This window comes from Helicoverpa armigera, chromosome 29 (genome assembly GCF_030705265.1).
Source record: "Helicoverpa armigera isolate CAAS_96S chromosome 29, ASM3070526v1, whole genome shotgun sequence".
Lineage (NCBI taxonomy): Eukaryota > Metazoa > Arthropoda > Insecta > Lepidoptera > Noctuidae > Helicoverpa > Helicoverpa armigera.
In genome coordinates this window covers 4,575,849-4,596,816 of record NC_087148.1, presented here as the reverse complement: position 1 = coordinate 4,596,816, position 20,968 = coordinate 4,575,849, and the positions used below count along the sequence as shown (strand labels likewise).

Sequence of the window (20,968 nt, the reverse complement as noted above, 5' to 3'; positions counted from 1 at the left end):
CGTTTCGCGTTCAAAGTACTTAACTAGATAATTATGAGGATGTGGGCTATTTCATTATTAAATAAACTTTGGTTTAAATGTTTTGTGGGCGCCATCTTGCGCGTCTTGTAAGTTTTCCCGCCATGTTTTTGGCGCGGGGTTGTAATAAATAGATTATAAATTGATTTTGTTGGTTTTATTTTATTCCTGTCCAGTAAAGAAGGCATAGGTTGTAAAACTGTTTTCTTGAAATAAGCAACATTAGGATTTTTTGATACTCATAACTCATAATATCCAAAAGTAGAGTTGCATTGAAATAAATGATCATTGATTTCAGGAAATGTTTCCATATAAAATTATCTTACTTTTGCAATGCTCTGCTTTCAGTTATAAATTCATTTTTTCTTGTCACACTGGCTTCTCAAAGCCCCTTTTAACAATTGAGATTATTAAATGAACACTACACGTTTAAAATGCAGGAAATAGGCAATTTATTTATTGCTATGTAGCGTAACGGTCGTTTTTAAATTGATAAGAAGACATGATATGGTAGGTACTTATACAAATTGGATGATTCTATAAAAATGCATCTTAAAGTGTGTGCGTTCGCGCAGCGGAATGTTGTTGAATTTAAAGATTTTAATTATGCAGATAATTAGTGTAAGACGTCCTATAATTGTGTATGGTAAATAAAAATTTGTGTATGCAGCCATTGTGGAGAAATTCACCAAAAACAGATTCCGCTGGGCGAACGTTGTCCTGGCGGAACTTTTTTAAATCCATAGACTTTAGAAGAAAAGAGATGTGTCCGAAAATTAGTGTGTATTTGTGTATAATTGATTATGTATGAATGAAATCAGTGCATGCATAAACTTCGGAGTCCGCTACGCGAACGTTTGGCCATTAGCTAGTTTTCATATAAAGCGCTTACATAGAGAGCTGTAGATTTTTACATACGTTGTTTTGAATTTGTTTATATTTGTTTAAAAAACAGGTTTAGAAAAAGTCGTAGGGTTTAAAAGATAAAAATATAAACGTAAAATACACTTATTAGGTCTTAGTTCTTAAAGTATGCAGTTTGGGGTCTAGACTTTCACGTTTACACAAACCTTGTAAATGTTTCCAACATGTTGCCAAGTATCAATGATGTTCCGTTAGTAATTAAAAGTTATAGGATATTTTACCATGAACAGATCACTGTTTACAGCAGTCGAATATCACGACGTTCTGAATTGCATGGTAAAATGTATGCCAATAATTAGTTTAATCGTTCAACTATTCACTTGCAAAATTTCATGTCATTAAATTCAGTAATTAAAGAAAGACAATTATAATACTGACGGACATCGAAACCCTACATAATCCGACCAAGTTCGGATAGAAAAGCAGCCGTGCCATATGTCTAAGCAACGTTCTTAACTTGGTAGGTTAGTATTTATTAATATGGTACAGTTGCGTACACAAGCGTTAGGAAAAAATAAAACAAATGCATTTCTGGATTGTAAAGATTTTTTTAATAATAATGCCACTATCTACGATAGAAATAAATCTTCAATTAACAAGTACTTCTCTATTTAAATATCCGTGTACAAAAATATTTTTATTATTATTACTTACATAAATTACTTGACTACGTGATTAAAAATAACGTTAATAAACGTTACGTATTTTAACTAAAATGTCGTAGATAGTGGCATTATTATTAAAAAAATATTTTTCATTCAAGATATGCAATTGTTTTATTTTTTCCTAACACTTGTGTACGCAACTGTACCATATAAATAAATATACTAACCTTCCAAGTTAAGAACGTTGCTTAGACATATGGCAAGGCCGCTTTTTTGTAGCTATCCGAACTTGGTCGGATTATGTAGGGTTTCGATGCTCCGTCAGTATTATAATTGTCTTTCTTTAATTACTGAATTTAATGACATGAAATTTTGCAAGTGAATAGTTGAACGATTAAACTAATTATTGGCATACATTTTACCATGCAATTCCTTTAGAACGTCGTGATATTCGACTGCTTTGTAAACAGTGATCTGTTCATGGTAAAATATCCTATAACTTTTTAATTACTAACGGAACATCATTGATACTTGGCAACATGTTGGAGACATTTACAAGGTTTGTGTAAACGTGAAAGTCTAGACCCCAAACTGCATACTTTAAGAACTAAGACCTAATAAGTGTATTTTACGTTTATATTTTTATCTTTTAAACCCTACGACTTTTTCTAAACCTGTTTTTTAAACAAATATAAACAAATTCAAAACAACGTATGAAAAAATCTACAGCTCTCTATGTAAGCGCTTTATATGAAAACTAGCTAATGGCCAAACGTTCGCGTAGCGGAAACTTGAATTTCTCCGAAGTTTATGCATGCACTGATTTCATTCATACATAATCAATTATACACAAATACACACTAATTTTCGGACACATCTCTTTTCTTCTAAAGTCTATGGATTTAAAAAAGTTCCGCCAGGACAACGTTCGCCAACATGGGCGTAGCCACGCTGGGGCTAGCTGGGGCACTTGCCCCACCCTGGGCCCTGGCTCTGACCTATAAGGTGTCTGATTAAACAATGTTTTTTTTACTAACTCTGTTAGTTAGAGTTAGTCAACATCAACAACATATGTACTATGCGTAAGTTATTGCACAAAAAAATTGTCGACTTTGAAAAGAGCGCGATCAAAACAAAATGCACGCTCGAGTTTCCGAATGTGCGCGGTGCGCGCGTCATGTGAAAGCGAGCCGTACTTATTCCCTAAGGGTCAATTCACACTGAAAGAGCAGCGGCCGGCAGCGGCCGTAATTGCAAGGGATTGAGCGCGAGCGCGGCGGGCCGCGCGGCGCCGCACCGCGCCGCGCTCTTACATTTTCCGTGCTCTTACGGCCGCTGCCGGCCGCTGCTCTCTCAGTGGGAATTGACCCTAAAAGAATAGTTGCTATTTGGCGTAGCGAGCCGAGCAAAAAATAATGCATTGAAGGAGATGGAACTGGTAGATGTGATCAAAATTTCGGAAATGCAATTTTATCTTAGTGTAAAAACCGCGCTCGCTATTTTGCTTGCCCAGCCATGTACGACCTTAACCGGTGGTCGTCCGCGGACCACTGGTGGTCCCTGGAGGCATTTCGAGTGGTCCGCGAAGCTTAGCTGCGCGACGTTGCTATACGTTATCTAACTTTATTTTTAGCGACTTATCTATTCGAGCGAGGGGGTTTTCGTATGGACGTAAATCGGGTGTGTCGACCTAGTCCTAGACCTAGTCCCCCCATTCATAAAAAGGTATATTTGGGCGACATTTTACGTAGTTTTTGGGTTTTGAGTTTTAAAAAATAATTAAAATTTCGCGCTCGCTTCGCTCGCGTATTCAGAAACTATTTTATGTTTGTATTTGTTAAAAAACAAAAAATTAAGTACGTTTGGGCTAAATTTTACGTAATATTTGGTTTAAGTCCGATAAAAATTTCGCGCTCGCTTCGCTCGCGTATTCAGAAACTATATGCCCTTATTTTTGCATTTGTCAACAAACAAAAAGTTAAGTACGTTTGGGCTAAATTTTACGTAATATTTGGTTTAAGTCCGATAAAAATTTCGCGCTCGCTTCGCTCGCGTATTCAGAAACTATATGCCCTTACTTTTGGCTTTTGTCCTGTGTGTGATTGTTTATTTTCTGTACCTGAAAATATAAACCTCTAAAATTAAGAGATTAACAAGTTTGAGATTAACGGCTCAAGATACAAAAATCGGAGGGCCCCCGCCCTCTCCCGGGGGATAAGTTGACTGCTGCCCCACCCTGAGCCCAAAGCTGGCTACGCCCATGTTCGCCAACGTTCGCCCAGCGGAATTTGTTTTTGGTGAATATCTCCACAATGGCTGCATACACAAATTTTTTATTTACCATACACAATTATAGGACGTCTTACACTAATTATCTGCATAATTAAAATCTTTAAATTCAACAACATTCCGCTGCGCGAACGCACACTCTTAAAGTGTTTTTGACTAAATTATAGTAAAAAGTGATTGAATAGTCAGCATTCCACAACCTATAGTAAATGTAAGTATGTAACATGGCTAACCATTATACAATTTCAATTAAAACTCATTCTGTACCGAAATTCAGTGCTAGGATTTAAAAGGCTACTCTACCGCTAAATCTACTACTAGCTTTACTATTTTTATTAACTTCCTATTTCATATTGAAATGTGGTTTTTAGGTAAAAAACTTTATTCTAAATTAAGTCGCTCGTCTTAGAAGTTCTCTTCTCGATACCTACCTTAGTATCTTGACATCTCGATTTTATATCTACAGCTGCAAAATAAGGTTCTATACCTTATCCATAGTCTATAGTAAGTACTCACCCTAATAACTTCCGGGCAAGCGTAATGCGGACTGCCACAAGATGTCTCCAGCAATGACCCCGCCGGCTGCAGGGATGCCATGCCGAAATCAGCTATTTTTATATTATTCCGCTCGTCCAAAAGTAAGTTTTCAGGCTTCAGGTCACGGTGGCTGTGAATTTGACAAAAATACGTGTTAATATTTAAGAAATAGGAAGTGTGAGTGAGTTAGTCGATAATAGATGGCGCTGTTCAAATCTCATACTACTTTATAACCATTGTTGTGCCTGCCGATTGATTTAACACTGATTACTACGTATTATTAAATCATCAAACAATAATTCTTATAAAAAGTGCAAGAATATAACAACATCTACTGAAAGTTAAGCAAAAGTAATGATTTTCATGTACCTACATTATGTAGATAAGTACATGAAATTAATATAATAAATTCACCATAATTACGAGTAGGTAACTAAGTAAATATTAAGTTTTTGAATGTAATTTAGTCTTCCCCCTTTTTATACCTTACCTCTGTTTTATCTACACTAATATTCTAATTAGTGTAGATAAAACAAACGACTTACACCTTGAACTCATATTCCTGTCTCCACTGGTAGTTTAGGACATGAAAACTTACCATATAGAGTGACTGTGACAGAAATCGAGTGCAGATATAATTTGCCTGAAGAATCTTCGCGCCTCCTTCGGCGTAAGTCGGCCTTTCTTCACCAAATAGTCGAATAGCTCGCCACCGCTCACGTGCTCTAATACTAAATATCTGAAAAGAATAGTATAGAAATATTAGGTAATTTAATTTCAAGAATGTTTTTGAAGAGCCTAATAAATGTGCTTTTAGGTACTTTTTTATGTTCTTTTTGCGATTTTATAATTATGTGCCTAAAAAGGGTCTCACAAGGTCATAGGCAGTCACTGCACAAGACATACAGAGGCTTACCTATTAGAGAATCTCACAGTTTATACTAAGAGCGCTTTCGCACTAGCAGATTTTCTGCTCGGTTCTTTTGCCACAAGAATGTGTAGCGCCTAGAAAAACTTAGTTTATACGTGCTAAGAAGATTTGCTAGTGTGAAAGACACACTTTTCAATGTTATTTTTTTTGGCAGGCGTATTTTATGTAAAAAAAAAACTCAATCTGTTCTTAGTGAAATAAGTTCCATTATATCATTTTAAATGTGCTTAATCTGAGTAGAAAGGACGGCATTTGAAGTGCCTTGAATTTGTATGCAAATAATACCTACTCGTCATCGTCGAAAGTTATGATATTTTTCAGTTGATACTTACAAATATTTCTTATTCTCGTAAACATCGGACAGTCCCAAAACGTGTGGATGTTCTATCAACTTCATAATTGCTATTTCTCTTTCCACCTGAAATGTTACAAGTTTTGCGTTAGAAAAAACAAAAAAAAACGAAAAATAAGAAATAAGAGTTAAATTGATAAGAACGCCATCTTTTGGTGTTATTATGAAATTAATAAGCTACAGATTGCCATTTGCAATGTTTTTTATGTACACAGTAACGTAATTAAATGCTTATTTTCACGTACTTGACAAGCATAAAAATATAGTAAATTTGCCAAAATATTATAATACACTTTCAAATAATAGTTTGTGAGAACAAAACGAAATTTTATTTTTCTAGTTTTAATTATTGACCAATAGACGGCGCTGTTCCACATTAGCATAGCTGAAAATAATTTTATAAGAAACGTACCTTCATGAGCACAGACTCGCTGAGTTTCTCTCTGTTGATAATTTTGATAGCCACCTTCTTGCCTGTCACGCAATGCACGCCCAATTTCACGAGACCTGGAATAATAAAAATCATACATTAAAATAAATTAGGTACACTAACTTCTCGCGGTTTTTTAAATCTTTTCATTAGAGGTTGATTTCAAAAGTTCACGATTCAAACAATATAAAAGAAGAACGGACTCCGCAGTCTGATTAACTGGGTCCCCATTCTAACCGATTTTAAAAATGGAGTTCTCAATTTGACCCTTTTTCAGAACCGATTTTGTTGCGGTTTTCAGCATAGTATTATTATTTAACATTACAGGTATAGACTTAGGATAAGGTTTTGGGCGTATTATTGAAATCGGTACCTAGGTATAGGTATTAGAGCCCTAAGGGTCGTGGCTCAGTTTAAAGTATATTGTGTGGTAAGCACTTATAGTTTCTCGTACCTACATATATGCAGCTAAAGACCAGTTTCTTAGGTACATGATGTCATGTGTTTAGGTAAGTAGATACTATTAGTTTATAAAAACCATGCATGTTCTAAATAGGTATAGGCAAGGAAAGTGCTAGCCTCATGGTTAAATAACTTAAATATTTACACAATTGAATTTACACTAGTATAATATTTTTTTTATATATAATAATGTTTTAATAAGTCGTGGCGGCCTAGTGGGTAAAGAACCAACTTCTAAAGTATGAGGGTGTGGGTTCGATTCCAGGTTAAGCAAGTACCAATTCAACTTTTCTAAGTTTGTATGTACTTTCTAAGTAGGTATATCTTAGACACCAATGACTGTGTTTCGGATAGCACGTTAAACTGTAGGTCCCGGCTGTCATTGAAAATCTCTGGCAGTCGTTACGGGCAGTCAGCAACCTGTAAGTCTGACACCGGTCTTACTATGGAGTATTGGGTTGCCCGGGCAACTAGTTTGAAGAGGTCAGATAGGCAGTCGCTCCTAGTAAAGCACTGGTACTCAGCTGCATCTGGTTAAACTGGAAGCCGACCCCGGCTGAAAAGGCTCGGGAGATGACAAAACAGAATTAAATCTCTACAATCATGAATGATTGTTGCTTATTGCATCAACAAGTCTTTCAATTCATGTTCATAACAGCTGAATGTATGTAAAATTCAGGAAACCAGTTGTATACAGGTATAGTTTCTCACACGATGTTACAATTTACATTTAGGCTTAGCAAGAACCGCGGGTTTAGTTTCAATATTTCCTGTGCGGTATCTGCTACTTATATAGAGTTGTTATTACCGCAAATTATTTCTGTCACTATGCCCTAAACCTTGATTGAGTCTCGATTGAATATCAATTGCACATAGCTTAAGCAAAACAGGCTTGTGCCCAGGGCTATGCGCAAAATATAAATGATAGGTACATCAACACTTTTGAATTACCTACTATGGATACTATCTATTGAAAAGAACACATGAAAATCCCACCCAATACAGACGGGGTGTTCATTTTGTTAGCAAGATCTTAATCTCAAATGTCAAAGCCTTACCAACTTATTATCTAATAGCTATTTCCGGTGGTTTCACCCGAAGTGTCCGGATAAATGTAGGTAGCCTATATTACACGGGGATAGTATACCTTCACAACAGTGAAATAATACAAATCAGTTCAGAAGTTTGAAAAATATCCGCCGTGGTGTATCAACAGCTCTCTACCACATGTTATTGCCCACCGCAAGCGGAGTCTTATTCGCGATTTAACATCATTCGCACGAAACCAGCGGTTTGTGATACAAGTGCTGAACATCTACGATGACGCTACTTCAGGGGTAAGTTCAAATATACAGGGTTTTGTATCATTTGCCTAGCCCTTTCATCATTATCAGTCATCATCTTCCGAGCCTTCTTCCCAACTATGTTGACGTCGTGAGTGTTTTAGTCCAGTCCTCCTCAAATCAGTTACACGGGCAACCTAATACCCCTTGGTTAGACTGGTGCCAGACTTATTTTCATACGTATCTTGAAGTTTTTGTAAGCTATCCTGCCGGGGCTGCGGGATTGTTCGCGTGAGTTACCGCGGCGCCGGTACTTGAAGGGCTTAAGAAGGAACATGGAGGGTTTTAGTCAGTAAGAGTCTAACACTCCCTCTCGCTGCGGGAGGGTTAATTTGATGATTTCCCATAAAAATAGATGATGCTGGTAGATTCTATTTATGATATTGTTCTGTAATGTCCTCTTAGCCAATTGGTGGCCGCGGCCGCTGTCCTCAGGTAGGTAACAAGATCAGCCAGCTGCGCAGGACATATTATAGTGCAGGCACATTTGCAGCCACAGGTGCACTCACTATTCCTTCACTCTCATAGCGCGATGCGACGGCAATCCGACACCACCGGAGAGAGATTTTATCAGACAATTTCACGACCTACTTCCACATAATTTTCAACCTTATTTCCTCTGTTTCTAAAGTCTATTCTCCATTGAGACAACATCACGACCTACTCATCATCCTCCGAGCCTTTTCCCAACTACGTTGGGGTCGGCTTCCAGTCTAACCGGATTCAGCTGAGTACCAGTGCTTTACAAGGAGCTACTGCCTACCTGACCTACTGAATCACAATTTTAAACCTTGTAGCTGTAGATATAAAGTCTATCCTCCATTGCAGGCTACAGTTCCTGTTGATAGTGATCATGGTGGCCAGCTCGACGACTATGAGACATCATACGGCTTCCATACAAGCGGTGCCTCCTAGCGTGTCCCTCAATCCGATAGGAGATAAACCTAGTACTGGGAATTATATTAATATCAGTAAGTATATTGTGTGTCAAACTCAAAAATCGTTTATTCAAACTTGGCTGCAAAGCAGAACTTTTTGAACGTCAGAAAACAAAAGACAGCCCCCAAACCACTGACCTCTATATTTACCACTGGACAGGCTGTTGTCAACGTGCTTTTGTGCCCGTTTGATAATCGCCATTTTGGCGCTGTTAGACGTAGCGAGTGTCCGTGGTACTAAAATTATTTTACAGTGAACCAATGTACAAACACTTCTCACAGCCATTTGAAATTATACGTCAAAATTAGTTCAGTGGACACTCGCTTAGACGATATTGGCGCTTCAAATGGACACAAAAAAATTGCTGTCAAACGTACGGAACGGCCGGTCCAGTGGTAAATATAGAGGTCAGTGCCCCAAACCCACCGCCCACCTTTCACCACTTCCTATGTGTTATTGCTGGGAAGTGCTAAGAAATGGTGCAACAAACTCCCCAGCGACACAGTCTGTCTGTAGGATAGAAGAACTTTTTAACAATTTCTATATCACTACATAGTATAAAATGAAAGTCGCCTTTTCTGTCCCTATATCAATATGTCCTTTTGTACGCTTAAATCTTCAAAACTACGCAACCGATTTTCATGCGTTTTTTTTTAATACATAGAGTGATTAAAGAGGAAGGTTTACATGTATAATAACATACATTAATCATTAAATAGAGGGGAAATACTGCGTAAATTATACCGTGCGAAGCCGTGGTGGGTTGCTAGTAAGATTATCAAGCTGAAGAGTTTGTTTATTTGGTTGAACGCTCAAATCTCTGTTCACCGATTTGAAAAAATATTTCAATGTTAGATAGCCGACTTATCGAGGTAGGCTAAGGCTATATCTTATCCAGGTACGGGCAGTAGTTCCCACGGGACGCGGGTGAGACCGTAAGAAAACAGCTAGTTACAAAAAAAATATAGTAAGAACGAATTTAAAAAGTCGCTTGTACAACATACAACATGTTAGTACAATACAATAGAAAGTTAACACGACTTCAATTCAAACATTTTCAAAAGGCTGAAAGCATTTTCCATAGCCTCTATTTCCCATAGATATAATATTACTAAACAAGATTGCGCACGCTCAAAATATATATTTACGAAAATGAACTCTATTCTAACGCAATAAGGTACTAAATTGAATGCATAATACACAGAGGCAAATCCGAGCCGAGTGGGATAGTTCGAACGGAGGCTGTTTGTCTCTTTCTAACACCTTGCCAGCATAAAAAAATGTTGTGATCAAAAGTTTTGTCTTCCCAAAAAACAATTGAATCACTTATATTTTTATCTTATTTTAACAATTGTAAGTCAACAAATTAATAACAATCGCATTAATTAATTCGTATTTATTCTTCAAACATAAACAACATAAATTTTTATTTTGCTTTTTTTTTATTTTCTAGCGGTAACCCTGAACATTCTTGGCGCGTAATCAGCATTTAAAATATTGTTTATATTTTTTTTGTATCAAATCAATTTAAACTATTAAAATGGTGAAAAAGTGTTGCGTTTATACTTGTAAAAGTGAATCCTATGGGGGTTGCAGTATATCGTTTCACAGGTTAGCTAATATTAACATTTTCGTAAATCAAACAACTAGGGTGTCCATGAATTCTTGTAATGAGTCAAAATATGGGTGATGGATTTTAAAACTGTTTTACAATTGTTATAGCTTCCCAAAAAATGAAGGAAGGCGATATAAATGGCTTAGCAAAAATACAAACAAATCAGTCTTCACTTCGAATCTTCCTGCTTTCATACGGCTAATTCCCGCTAATTTTTAAAAGCCTATATTAGTATCTTAAGGTCACAAACTGCGTAAGTTAAAACTTCAATACCAATCTGTGTTTAATAATCTTAGCAAATTCGGATTTGTCTCACATAGCTTAATCTCATAGTCACCCTATTAGAAAGGGACAAACAGCCTCGGTACTAACTGTTTCACTCGGCTCGTTTTTTGGGTATAGGTGCGCAGTCCTGTTTACTAATATTATGTCTATGCTATTTCCTAAAAGTTGACAGCTGTCAACGGTTCCGCCATTTTGAGCTTTAACGCCGCAACGGGTATCGGGCCACTATTGAATTCAAGTTTAAAAGTGAAATATGTTTTCATTCGATGTTTTTCAAAATGTATTAAAAGTCAGTACATATGTATGAATGTACTTTCTAAGTATATCTTGGACAATGACCGTGTTTAGGAGGGCCTGATTAACTGTAGGTCCCGGCTGTCATTGAACATCTTTGGCAGTCGTTACGGGTAGTCAAAAGCCAGTAAGCCTGACAACCATTCTTACGAAGGGTTGCCTGGGTAACTGGGAAGCCAGATAGGCAGTCGATCCTTGTATAGTTATCGGCACGAATCTTGAGCTCTGACCTACATCTGCGCAGAAGTGATTTATTAGCACAGAACCAATCCCGAGTGACGACTATGACGCGATGCACTGCGTTCCAATCACCGCTTTAGCCCGCCCCCGCGCCTCACTTCATACCACAAAATTACTTCTGCGACCCAATAAATTACTTCTGCGCAGATGTAGGTCAGAGCTCAAGATTCGTGCCGATGACTATAAAACACTCTTTACCACACTCCATCTCACGAAAAAATACATAATTATATGAATCTTTTCACTCAATATTTTCAAAGTAAATTCCACCCAAGCTGCTTACCATTTCCTTTTACAAGAAACCATACTACCACTCACTGCAAATGAACTGCATATTTCTGTTCAATAACATTAAATTAAAGTTAATATCATAACGTTGGCAACTTATTACTGATCACTTGGAAGGTTGCCCGGTTAATATGCTTGCTAGCGATCGAGAATAGCAATTTACTGTATGTGAATAAGTAATTAATATTTAGAATAGAGTTAGGTTTCATATTTTTAACTGATTTTATATATGACTGATATGAGGTTTTTAAATTGACGTGTGTAAGTATGTATGTGTGTTTGAGCGCGATTATCTCACGTTTGGCTTGGCGGATTTTAATGCGGTTTGGACAAAGAATTTGTCATATTTAGGAGATTTTAGGTAAATTACAAAACCGAAATTGAATATAAATATGATAAAAACATTTTTATATTTACCGAAATCACAGATTACTAGGTATAATAGTTACCGAAATCCCTAGTCCTACTAATATTATAAATGCGAAAGTAACTCTGTTACGCTTTCACGTCTAAACCACAGAATTGATTTTAATAAAATTTGGTACAGAGATAGAGTTGACCTTGAGAAAGAACATAGGATAGTTTTTATCCCGGACTTTTGAAGAATTCTCTTGGAAACGCGATATAATCGAACTTTACGCGGGCGAAGCCGCATGCGGACGCTAGCAAACTAGTCTTATAATTTTTAAGTTAATATTATCGTTTGATAAACCAGCCGAAGCGGTTTACAACGATTTTCAAAAACTAATGAAAAAATTTTCAAATCGGTAATGCGTAAAGTTTCACTTCGAGACTTACCAAATCCTTGTAACGAAACCATAGCGCGATTCAGGAAATGTGCCTAATCTAACAACGCCATCTAGTTACGTTTGCGGAACTAATCTTGAGCCTTAAGTTTGCTGTTTTTTATCTTAAGAAGAGAAATTAACATGTTTTTGTGATGCTAATATGCATGTGGAAAGAAGAAAAATTATTATTATTCCGTTTTTTAGATAGTCCTAAAATAATAAACAGCTATTTTTTCTTTTCTCTCTCAAATAAATAACACGTTTGAATATTGTCTTACGTCTGATGGTACAAAATCCACGTAGTAGAGACGTCATATTATATTTGTTTATTTTATGGAAGATTTACATACTAATAACATCATTTAGTATATTATGTTAGTATTGTTAACATATTTGTTTAATATAATATCACAGATTATATAATAGTTACGACATACTTCTTTTATATCCCGCGCTAAGCGTCGTAAGTATAGAGTACTTGCGATTCGCTCCGGCTTCGCACGGAATAACAGTATTTCCCTACTATTTAATGTATGTTATATTGTTAATTAGTATTTGCCCAATGTAAATCTTCCTCTTTAATCACTCTATCTTTTAAAAATAAACCACATGAAAATCGGTTGCGTAGTTAAGAAAGAGACAGGGATATAGGGACATAAAGACAGAAAAAACGACTTTGTTTTAAACTAATTACGCATCATGTAGAGAACTATATTAATTTTTGATTTAAAATCTTCGTTTAATAAACCAGCCGAAGCGGTTTACAACGAGTTACAAAAACTACTGAAAAATTTTTCAAATCGGTAGCCGGTATTAAGCCGCTTCGAGACTATACCAAATCCTTGTAACGAAACCATAGCGCGATTCAGAAAATGTACGGGATCTAACAACGCCATCTAGTTACGTTTTCGGAACTAATTGTACTTAGGTATTTGCGTTTAATTTGCTGTTGTAGCAAAATTTTAATGTTGTTTTGTATTTTTGAAGCTACTAAATGATAGTTATGTTATTATGATTGATAGTAATTTGCTTTTTAATGTAACAAAGCTGGGTTTTATTTAAGGTCCCTTCTAATAGATAGAGAGATTTTTTTATACATAGAGACATTTTTACAGCCACTTATACGTTTGTGGCCATTTTTAGGGTTCCGTAGAAAACTTAGAACCCTTATTAGAGCAGAAACTACCTAATAATTAACGGTAATTGTGCTAGAGGCAAGTGCTTTACAATATTCTCCATTTGAGTAAGCCCTTATCATAGATGTAATATACCTACTTATATTATGTCTATGGCCCTTAAAGACTCTTAGCCCAAGAGCCAGTGACTGCCAGACCTTCGTTATTTTATAAAGGCTGAAACTTTGTGTGTGCATCTACCTTACAGTGGGTATAAGTATAAACGATAGACTATATTAGTTATTTAGTATAAGTTTGACTGGAGGTTGCTTTGGGAGATATTAAAAAAATACATTAGGTACCTACTCAGCTTTTTTTTGACAGTCGTATCCTCCCTTATATTAAAGATTACATCAATAAGGATCACTTTTTATATGACAGCAATCGTTGATTTCGCACAAGAGAAAAGACTTAGGACATCAAAGTCTGTTTAAAGATTAGGTCATATCTTTTCTCCCGCATGCAATAAGCAATTGTTGGCATAAAAACGTGGTCTATAATGATGTCATTTTAAATATAAACTAAGACATTACAGTAAATAGATAAAAGTTGGGATAGGTTAGGTTATTTTTAAATATCTTCTAAAGTAACCGTCAGTCAAACTCCGTAGTAGTCTTTCGTTCACACTCACTGTAAGGCAGATGCACACACAAGGTTTCAGACTTTATAAAATAACGAAGGTCTGGCAGTCGCTGGCTCTCGATCTATCTTTTGCATAAGATTTGATGACAGATGATGATTTTCGCTGAAAGTTCCGACCAAAAGTATTTAATTTGTTTGTTTCAGATCCTTTTTTAACGAGTTCCTTATTGCAGACATTAGTGGAAGAGTCCGAGAACAAGAAACGAGTTCAGAGATACAGAGACGTCGCGTAAAGTCTGCACTTGATCATATTGAATAAATCTTAGTTACGACGCCATCTTGTTTTTTATTTGTCATTTTTCCCGCGGTTTTAGCGTCCCGTTCTTGATAAAAATGTATTATAATTTTTTATATGCATGAACTTTATTTATATATTTAATTGATATGTACGCATTCACCAGAAAATACAGTAAAGATTAAAACCTGTCATAACTCAGTAAAAAAACTAAAAGGTGTAAAAAAAATATTTCTGTGATTAGGTTTTTTTATGTCTTTGTAGAGACTTTAAAAAATCATATTTACGAAAGCTATATATATATATTATGATACTTATGAATTTATTTCAAACTGGTTCAATAGTTTTAGAGCCTTTTGGGTACAAACAAAAAATGATTCGTACTTATTATATTTGTAAGAAAATAAAATATTCAAATAATGTGTTGTAACTGTAACATACGATGATACGACTCTTAAATTCACCCGAGAGGCCAAGATAATGATAATGATAACGTGTCAAGTTATATTAAAATAATAGAAATTCAGACTCAACAATGCGCTCAAAACTTATCTCTTTTATTAATTTACAACTTTTCAAGTCATTATAATCGTTCCACAAACCAGCCGAAGCGGTTTAGAACGAATTCCAAAAACTACCAAATTTCATCTAAATCGGTTAACTTAGCAAGTCTCTCTGCGAGACTAGACCAACGCGTTGTAACGAAACCATAGCGCGATTCAGAAAATGTTCGGGATTGTACAACGCCATCTAGTTGCGTTTGCGGAACTAATGGCCGCACTTTTTTTATATGGAGTAAGTAATCTTACTTGGTGGAACTTTAATTTTACAAAAATACGTTATAAGCAAGTAAATAAACTACTGCTTAAAATAATATAATGGTTGTTATTGTATTTACATTGATTTTTAGCTGCATTTTATTGTTTAAACTGAGTTTTTAATAAAAAGTTCCATCAAGATTTGTTAATTTTAGTATGTGCCTACTCAAAAAGATTATTTCACTTTTCCGATGTGTCTGTATTTTTTAGGCAAGGATAGATCCACTTAGAAGTATTTTAAGGTAGAATGAAACCCGAAGGGAAGTAAATACAACAAAAAATATATGAAAATCATTTAAGGGTGATCTGGATATCGGAAAATGGGCATTTCGTCTTACTGTGAAAGTATCAATTAAAGTTATTTTTTGGCGATCGAAAAGTGGGGGCTTCGTCCTCCTATGCAAGTAGGTATATATTTTTTTGCCGTTTTCAAATACTGCACTGGCTTAAATTATCAGGCTGATTTCAAGGGCTGCGGGATTGTTCGCACGAAACCCTGGTACATAAAAGGTTTAAAAAGGAACATGGTGGGTTTCAGTCAGTAAGAGACTGACACTGAAGGGGCTGTTTTAACGTAAGTAATAAATAGTTCTACTAAATATAGTAAGAAGAATATTTAATGTATTTCTTCGCTGTTATGATTAATGTCTGTTTCGTTAATTAATACGTTTAATATTCCTGCCAAACTTAATGATGGCTCAGAATGTCGCACAAACCATTTTTTTAGGCGTCAGAGTCAGAGGGTCCTCAAGGCGAGTCAGGGGGCCAGGCCAGACCAGGGCCAAAGCCAGCCGGGGCTGAGGGATTGTTCGGTATATAAAGGACTTAAGAAGGAACATGGTGGGTTTTAGTCAGTAAGAGTCTGACACTCCCTCACGCTACTTACCCTCATCAGCAAGAAGGGTCATTCGTTTGAAGATTTCGTAAATGAAACACAAAATAATGCAGATATGTTTAAAAAAATATTTACCTGTCTGCCCCTTTCCCAAGGTCTTCTCCAGCCTGAAAGGTCCAACATATTGGTAGACCTCGGAGGTCCCCGTAGACCCTCCACCTTCCATCTTCACACTTCGCGCCAAATCCAATCACGAACATAAAAATTGTTGTTATATAGTAGTTCAGTCATTTCGCCAACAGATGGCGCTGTACTAAATTTATAGTCATTGTTTTTTAAAACGATCTTTCTTCCGGATGGACGGTCATGCCTAATATTGGTTAATTTGAATTTGTTTATTTATTTCACTAGTGTTTTGATCTGTAGAATGTAGAATAAAAATTTACGGTTTCCAAAGATTGGGCGAGTGTTTTGAAAATTCCGGTACCTCAATAAAAAACGCTTTTGTAATTAAAACATTGCTGGTTCCTGCCTTATTGTAGTTTATGGTATTGGAAGAGAACTTAAAAAAGTACCTATGGTCGATGTCGGACTTTTTAGCAGTGAATAAATAAAATGTTGAGTTATTATTATGTATGTATATCTAAATAGCTGTTTAATTTTAGGGGCCTGAGAAAATATTAGCCCCGAGCACAACCACTAAATAGTATTTTCAACCTTCTAGTTTTTAACTTTCGCTACCGTTACGAGTCACAGCAAAAACCGTCAATTTACTATCCGGGTTTATAGAGATAAAACTTTGGAACTATGTTTTATGGACACCTATTTGTTTTCATGAGAAAAATCAGAGCTTTAGCCAGGAATTTAAAGATATAAACTAGTGATATCGTCGCTGAAGAGAAATGAATAAAGTTCGTGGCAATGGCAACTATTGAACCATTAGATATTTTTATTTAGGTATGGTTGCAAGAGCTCGTGACTAACTAGCTGTAGTTTAGCTTACTTGACTCAGATCAAAGAAATAACTTGATATAGGAATTAGAAAATTCCTGAATCTCAAAATTCTATCTGTAGTAAGCAAATCAACGAAAGATAGAATAATAGAATATGGATCATATGTAAGGTTAAGCAACGCTAGGCGCGGCCGGTCCATGGTTGGGTTACCATCTTGTCATTACGAGTTCGTCTGTTTCAGAAGGCTCGATTAACTGTAGGTGCCGTCTGTCATACATACATCTTTGGCAGTCAGAACCCAGAAAGTCTGACAAGTCTTACCTAAGGGTATTGAGTTGCCTGAGTAACTGGGTTGAGGAGATCAGACAGGCAGTCACTCCTTGTAAAATACTGGATATATAACATCCAGTTACCCCGGAAACCGACCCCAACATAGTTGGGAAAAGGATAGGTAGATGATGGATGTAGAACACCTACATGAAAAACCAACAAGTAGGTGTCGATTAAATGATGATGATGATGCCCCTCCTCCTAGCCGATTATCGGCTACGGCGGCTGTTCTCATGTAAGGAGATTAGCCAACTACGCAGGACATATTATAGTGCACGAGCATTTGCGCAGACACAGGTGCACTCACTATTCCTTAACTCTCATAGCCCGATGGGACGGTAATCCGACACGACCGGAGAGAGATCAGGCGCAGGACCGACATTTACGTGCTCTCCGATGCACGGGTGTATCAATCACCAGCTTCCAGGCTCCGGGCTGCTTTGTGAAAGTCTTCTAAAACCCACAAAGCGATTTCGGCCCGACCCGGGAATCGAACCCGAGACCTCGTGCTCAGCAGCCGCACTTGCGACAGCTAGACCAACGAGGCAGTCGATTAAATAGAAATTAATCAAAAACCAATTACTTAAAATCAGTCATCTACCGGCTTTCAAATACGTTTCAATTTGATATGATTGTTATGTCAATATTTACTAAGGGCTGGGTGTTAAACCAACAAGAACGGTGGGTTGCACCGTTTAACTATAACGATAACCGAACCATTTTCAGTTGTCAAATCGAGTTGACCAATGGGCGGCAAGTATACGGCTGGTTATGGTTTGGTTATCGTTATAGTTAAATGGTGCAACTCACCCTTGGGAGGTTACACACCTGCTGGATTGTTCGCGCGAGTTACCGCGGCGCTGGTACATAAAGGGCTTAAGAATGAACATGGTGGGTTTTAGTCAGTAAGAGTCTGACACTCCCTCACGCTGCACCCACAGCGGGAGGAGTCATTTGATGATTTCTCATCAAAGGAGGATAAGAAAGGATATCATCTGCCGAGCCTTTTCCCAACTATGTTGGGGTCGCCTTCCTGGCTCCTAGAATGCAGCTGAGTACCAGTGCTTTACAAGGAGCGACTGCCCCATCTGACCCCCTCAGCCCTGTTACCCGGGCAACCCAATACCCCTTTGTAAGACTGGTTGTCAGACTTTCTGACCACCCGTAACAAATGCCAAAGATATTTTTTTGATTGATTAAAAACAGTTTCGAAAATGGAACTCTAGAATAACGAACAACATTTCTGTAGGGATTAATTAATGTTGCCAACTTAATTAATTTGGTAGAAAAATGGTTGGCAGTCAGAAAGTTGCTAATTACGTGGAAAAATAATAATTTTGACTGACGTGCGTATAGTTAACGCAATTTATTCGGACTTTCACTGAATTGGGTCAAAAAAGTATTTTACTAAAGTACGTAGTTAGTAGGTATGTAGGTAAGTACACAGTCCATTTCTTTCTGGATAGTTGCCAGACTAAAAAACTCTTAGAAACAATGGGCTACTACCGAGTTGTTGAAATAAGGTTTTATTTGAATGGTTTAAAAGGCATGTTATGAGTGATTTTTTGTTTGATATTTGTTTCTGCAAGTTGCTCTTCTTAAACCCAGTAACCTGGGCCACCTGATACCTCTTTGTAACACAGATTGACCGATTTTCTGGCTTCTAACTACCCGAAACGACTGCCAAAGATGTTCAAACGACAGCTGAGGCCCACAAATCTAACGTGCCTGCCGATACACGGAAACTCGACATGTGATATCGTCATCGGTGAGAGATCAGGCGCAGAACCGACATTCACGTGCTCTCCGATGCACGGGTGAATCAATCACCAATTTCCAGACTACGGGCTGCTTTGTGAAAGTTTCCAAAACTCACAAAGTGATTTGAGCCTGATCCTCGAGACCTTGGCTTACGACCACTAGACCAACGAGGCCCTAGAACAATGAGGTTCCTACGTACAAAAGGTATGTATCGATAGAAAAATCACCTTGAGGACCAATTTGAGATTCGTGTACTTACAATCAGATTAGACTCAAAACCCAGGGTTATGAAGAAAATGTAAAGTTCAAGGTGTTACAACAACTTTTGTTAAGTAAACTGAAAAACGAAAATCACGATGAGATGAAACTTTTTGATCACGATTTGCGTGAGAATCTCCGAAATTCAAGAGGTTTTATGTACATCCAGGGGCCCGATTCTGCTAATTTTACTTAAGCGCCATTCGATTGCTCTTGCCAGCCGAAACGTGGACATTGACGGTACGGCTGGTCCACAAGTTTAAAGTCGCTCAGCGGGCTATGGAAAGAGCTATGCTCGGCGTTTCTCTGAGGGATCGCATCAGGAATGAGGTAATCCGTCAGAGAACCAAGGTCATCGACATAGCCTACCGAATCAGCAAGCTGAAGTGGCAGTGGGCTGGCCATATTAGCCGAAGAACCGATAACCGTTGGGGTAAACGTGTTCTAGAGTGGAGACCACGCCTCGGCAAACGTAGTGTAGGACGTCCTCAGGCACGGTGGAGTGATGACTTGCGCAAGACGGCTGGCAGAAGCTGGATGCGAGAAGCCGAAAATAGATCTCAGTGGCGTGCACTTGGAGAGGCCTATGTCCAGCAGTGGACTGCGATAGGCTGATGATGATGATTCGATTGACGTTCGACTCGATTCGACTGAGATCCAATCCCGACTCGATTACGATTGAAGCCTATGTGGCATTCCGCTATTTTTTCTTTGAAATAAACGTTTTTATCCTTTTCTGTCATTCAATAATGAATCATTTTGTCTGCAAATGATTTACGATTGCAAAATGATTGTACAGCAAACTACCGTATAGACCAAAATCATCAAAATAGCAGACCAATCGCACACCAATCAATCGAATTCGATTGGTCTTTTATTAGTAGCAGAATGCCCGATATGGTTAAAACTGCTATTACGATCATATTGCGATTCGATTTCTACTCGATTTTGACATTATTAACTTAGGAGAATCGGGGCCCTGCTGACCAGAATGGGAGAAATCATCATCTGCCTTATATTCCCAACTATGTTGGTGTCGGCTTCCAGTGCAACCGGATGCAGCTGAGTACCAGTGTGCCACAAGGAGCGACTGCCCATCTGACCTTCTCAACCCAGTTACCCGGGCAACCCAATACCCCTTAGACGACTAAGACTGGACTGCCTTCGGACTGCCAAAATGATAGCAGTTGCAATGACTTTGCGGTATATCATGCTTTCCGAAATACGATTATTGGTGTCCAAGATATATATATGTACTTAGAAAGTACATACAAACTTTTGGTACTTGGCTGACCTGGAACCGAACTCATATTTGGAAGGTTGATTCTTTACCCACTACACTATCACGACTTTTCTGCCTATCAGATCTTCTCGAAATTAATTGGGATTCCATTGCATAGTAAACTTATATTCATTGTAGGTATTGACAATCATCGAGACTGGTGGAGTCGGAGGAACTCGAAGGATCGGGTAGTGTGGAAACGAGATGGGCAGCAGCCTTTGCCTAACAGTGGGGCATTATAGGCTAGTAATAAATAAACACTAAATTGACAATAGGTACAGAGTAAGGTATCTATTTTTCAAATTCTACCAATTGATATAATTTTTTTATCCAGCTTT

The 20,968-nt window shown here is 37.4% G+C and overlaps 1 protein-coding gene across 1 annotated transcript in view; it reads right to left on the bottom strand.

Annotated features, from left to right (window-relative positions):
• Positions 1 to 16,316, bottom strand: part of LOC110381168 (serine/threonine-protein kinase BRSK2) — a 37,079-nt gene extending 20,763 nt beyond the window's left edge. The window contains exons 1-5 of the mRNA XM_064042748.1: positions 16,181 to 16,316; positions 6,069 to 6,163; positions 5,637 to 5,722; positions 4,972 to 5,112; positions 4,353 to 4,503 (exon numbers count right to left, since the gene is read on the bottom strand). Of these exons, the coding sequence (XP_063898818.1) occupies positions 4,353 to 4,503; positions 4,972 to 5,112; positions 5,637 to 5,722; positions 6,069 to 6,163; positions 16,181 to 16,271 (564 nt within the window). The 5' untranslated portion in view covers positions 16,272 to 16,316. The remainder of the gene's footprint in view (positions 1 to 4,352; positions 4,504 to 4,971; positions 5,113 to 5,636; positions 5,723 to 6,068; positions 6,164 to 16,180) is intronic.
• Between the last annotated feature and the right edge of the window lie 4,652 nt (positions 16,317 to 20,968).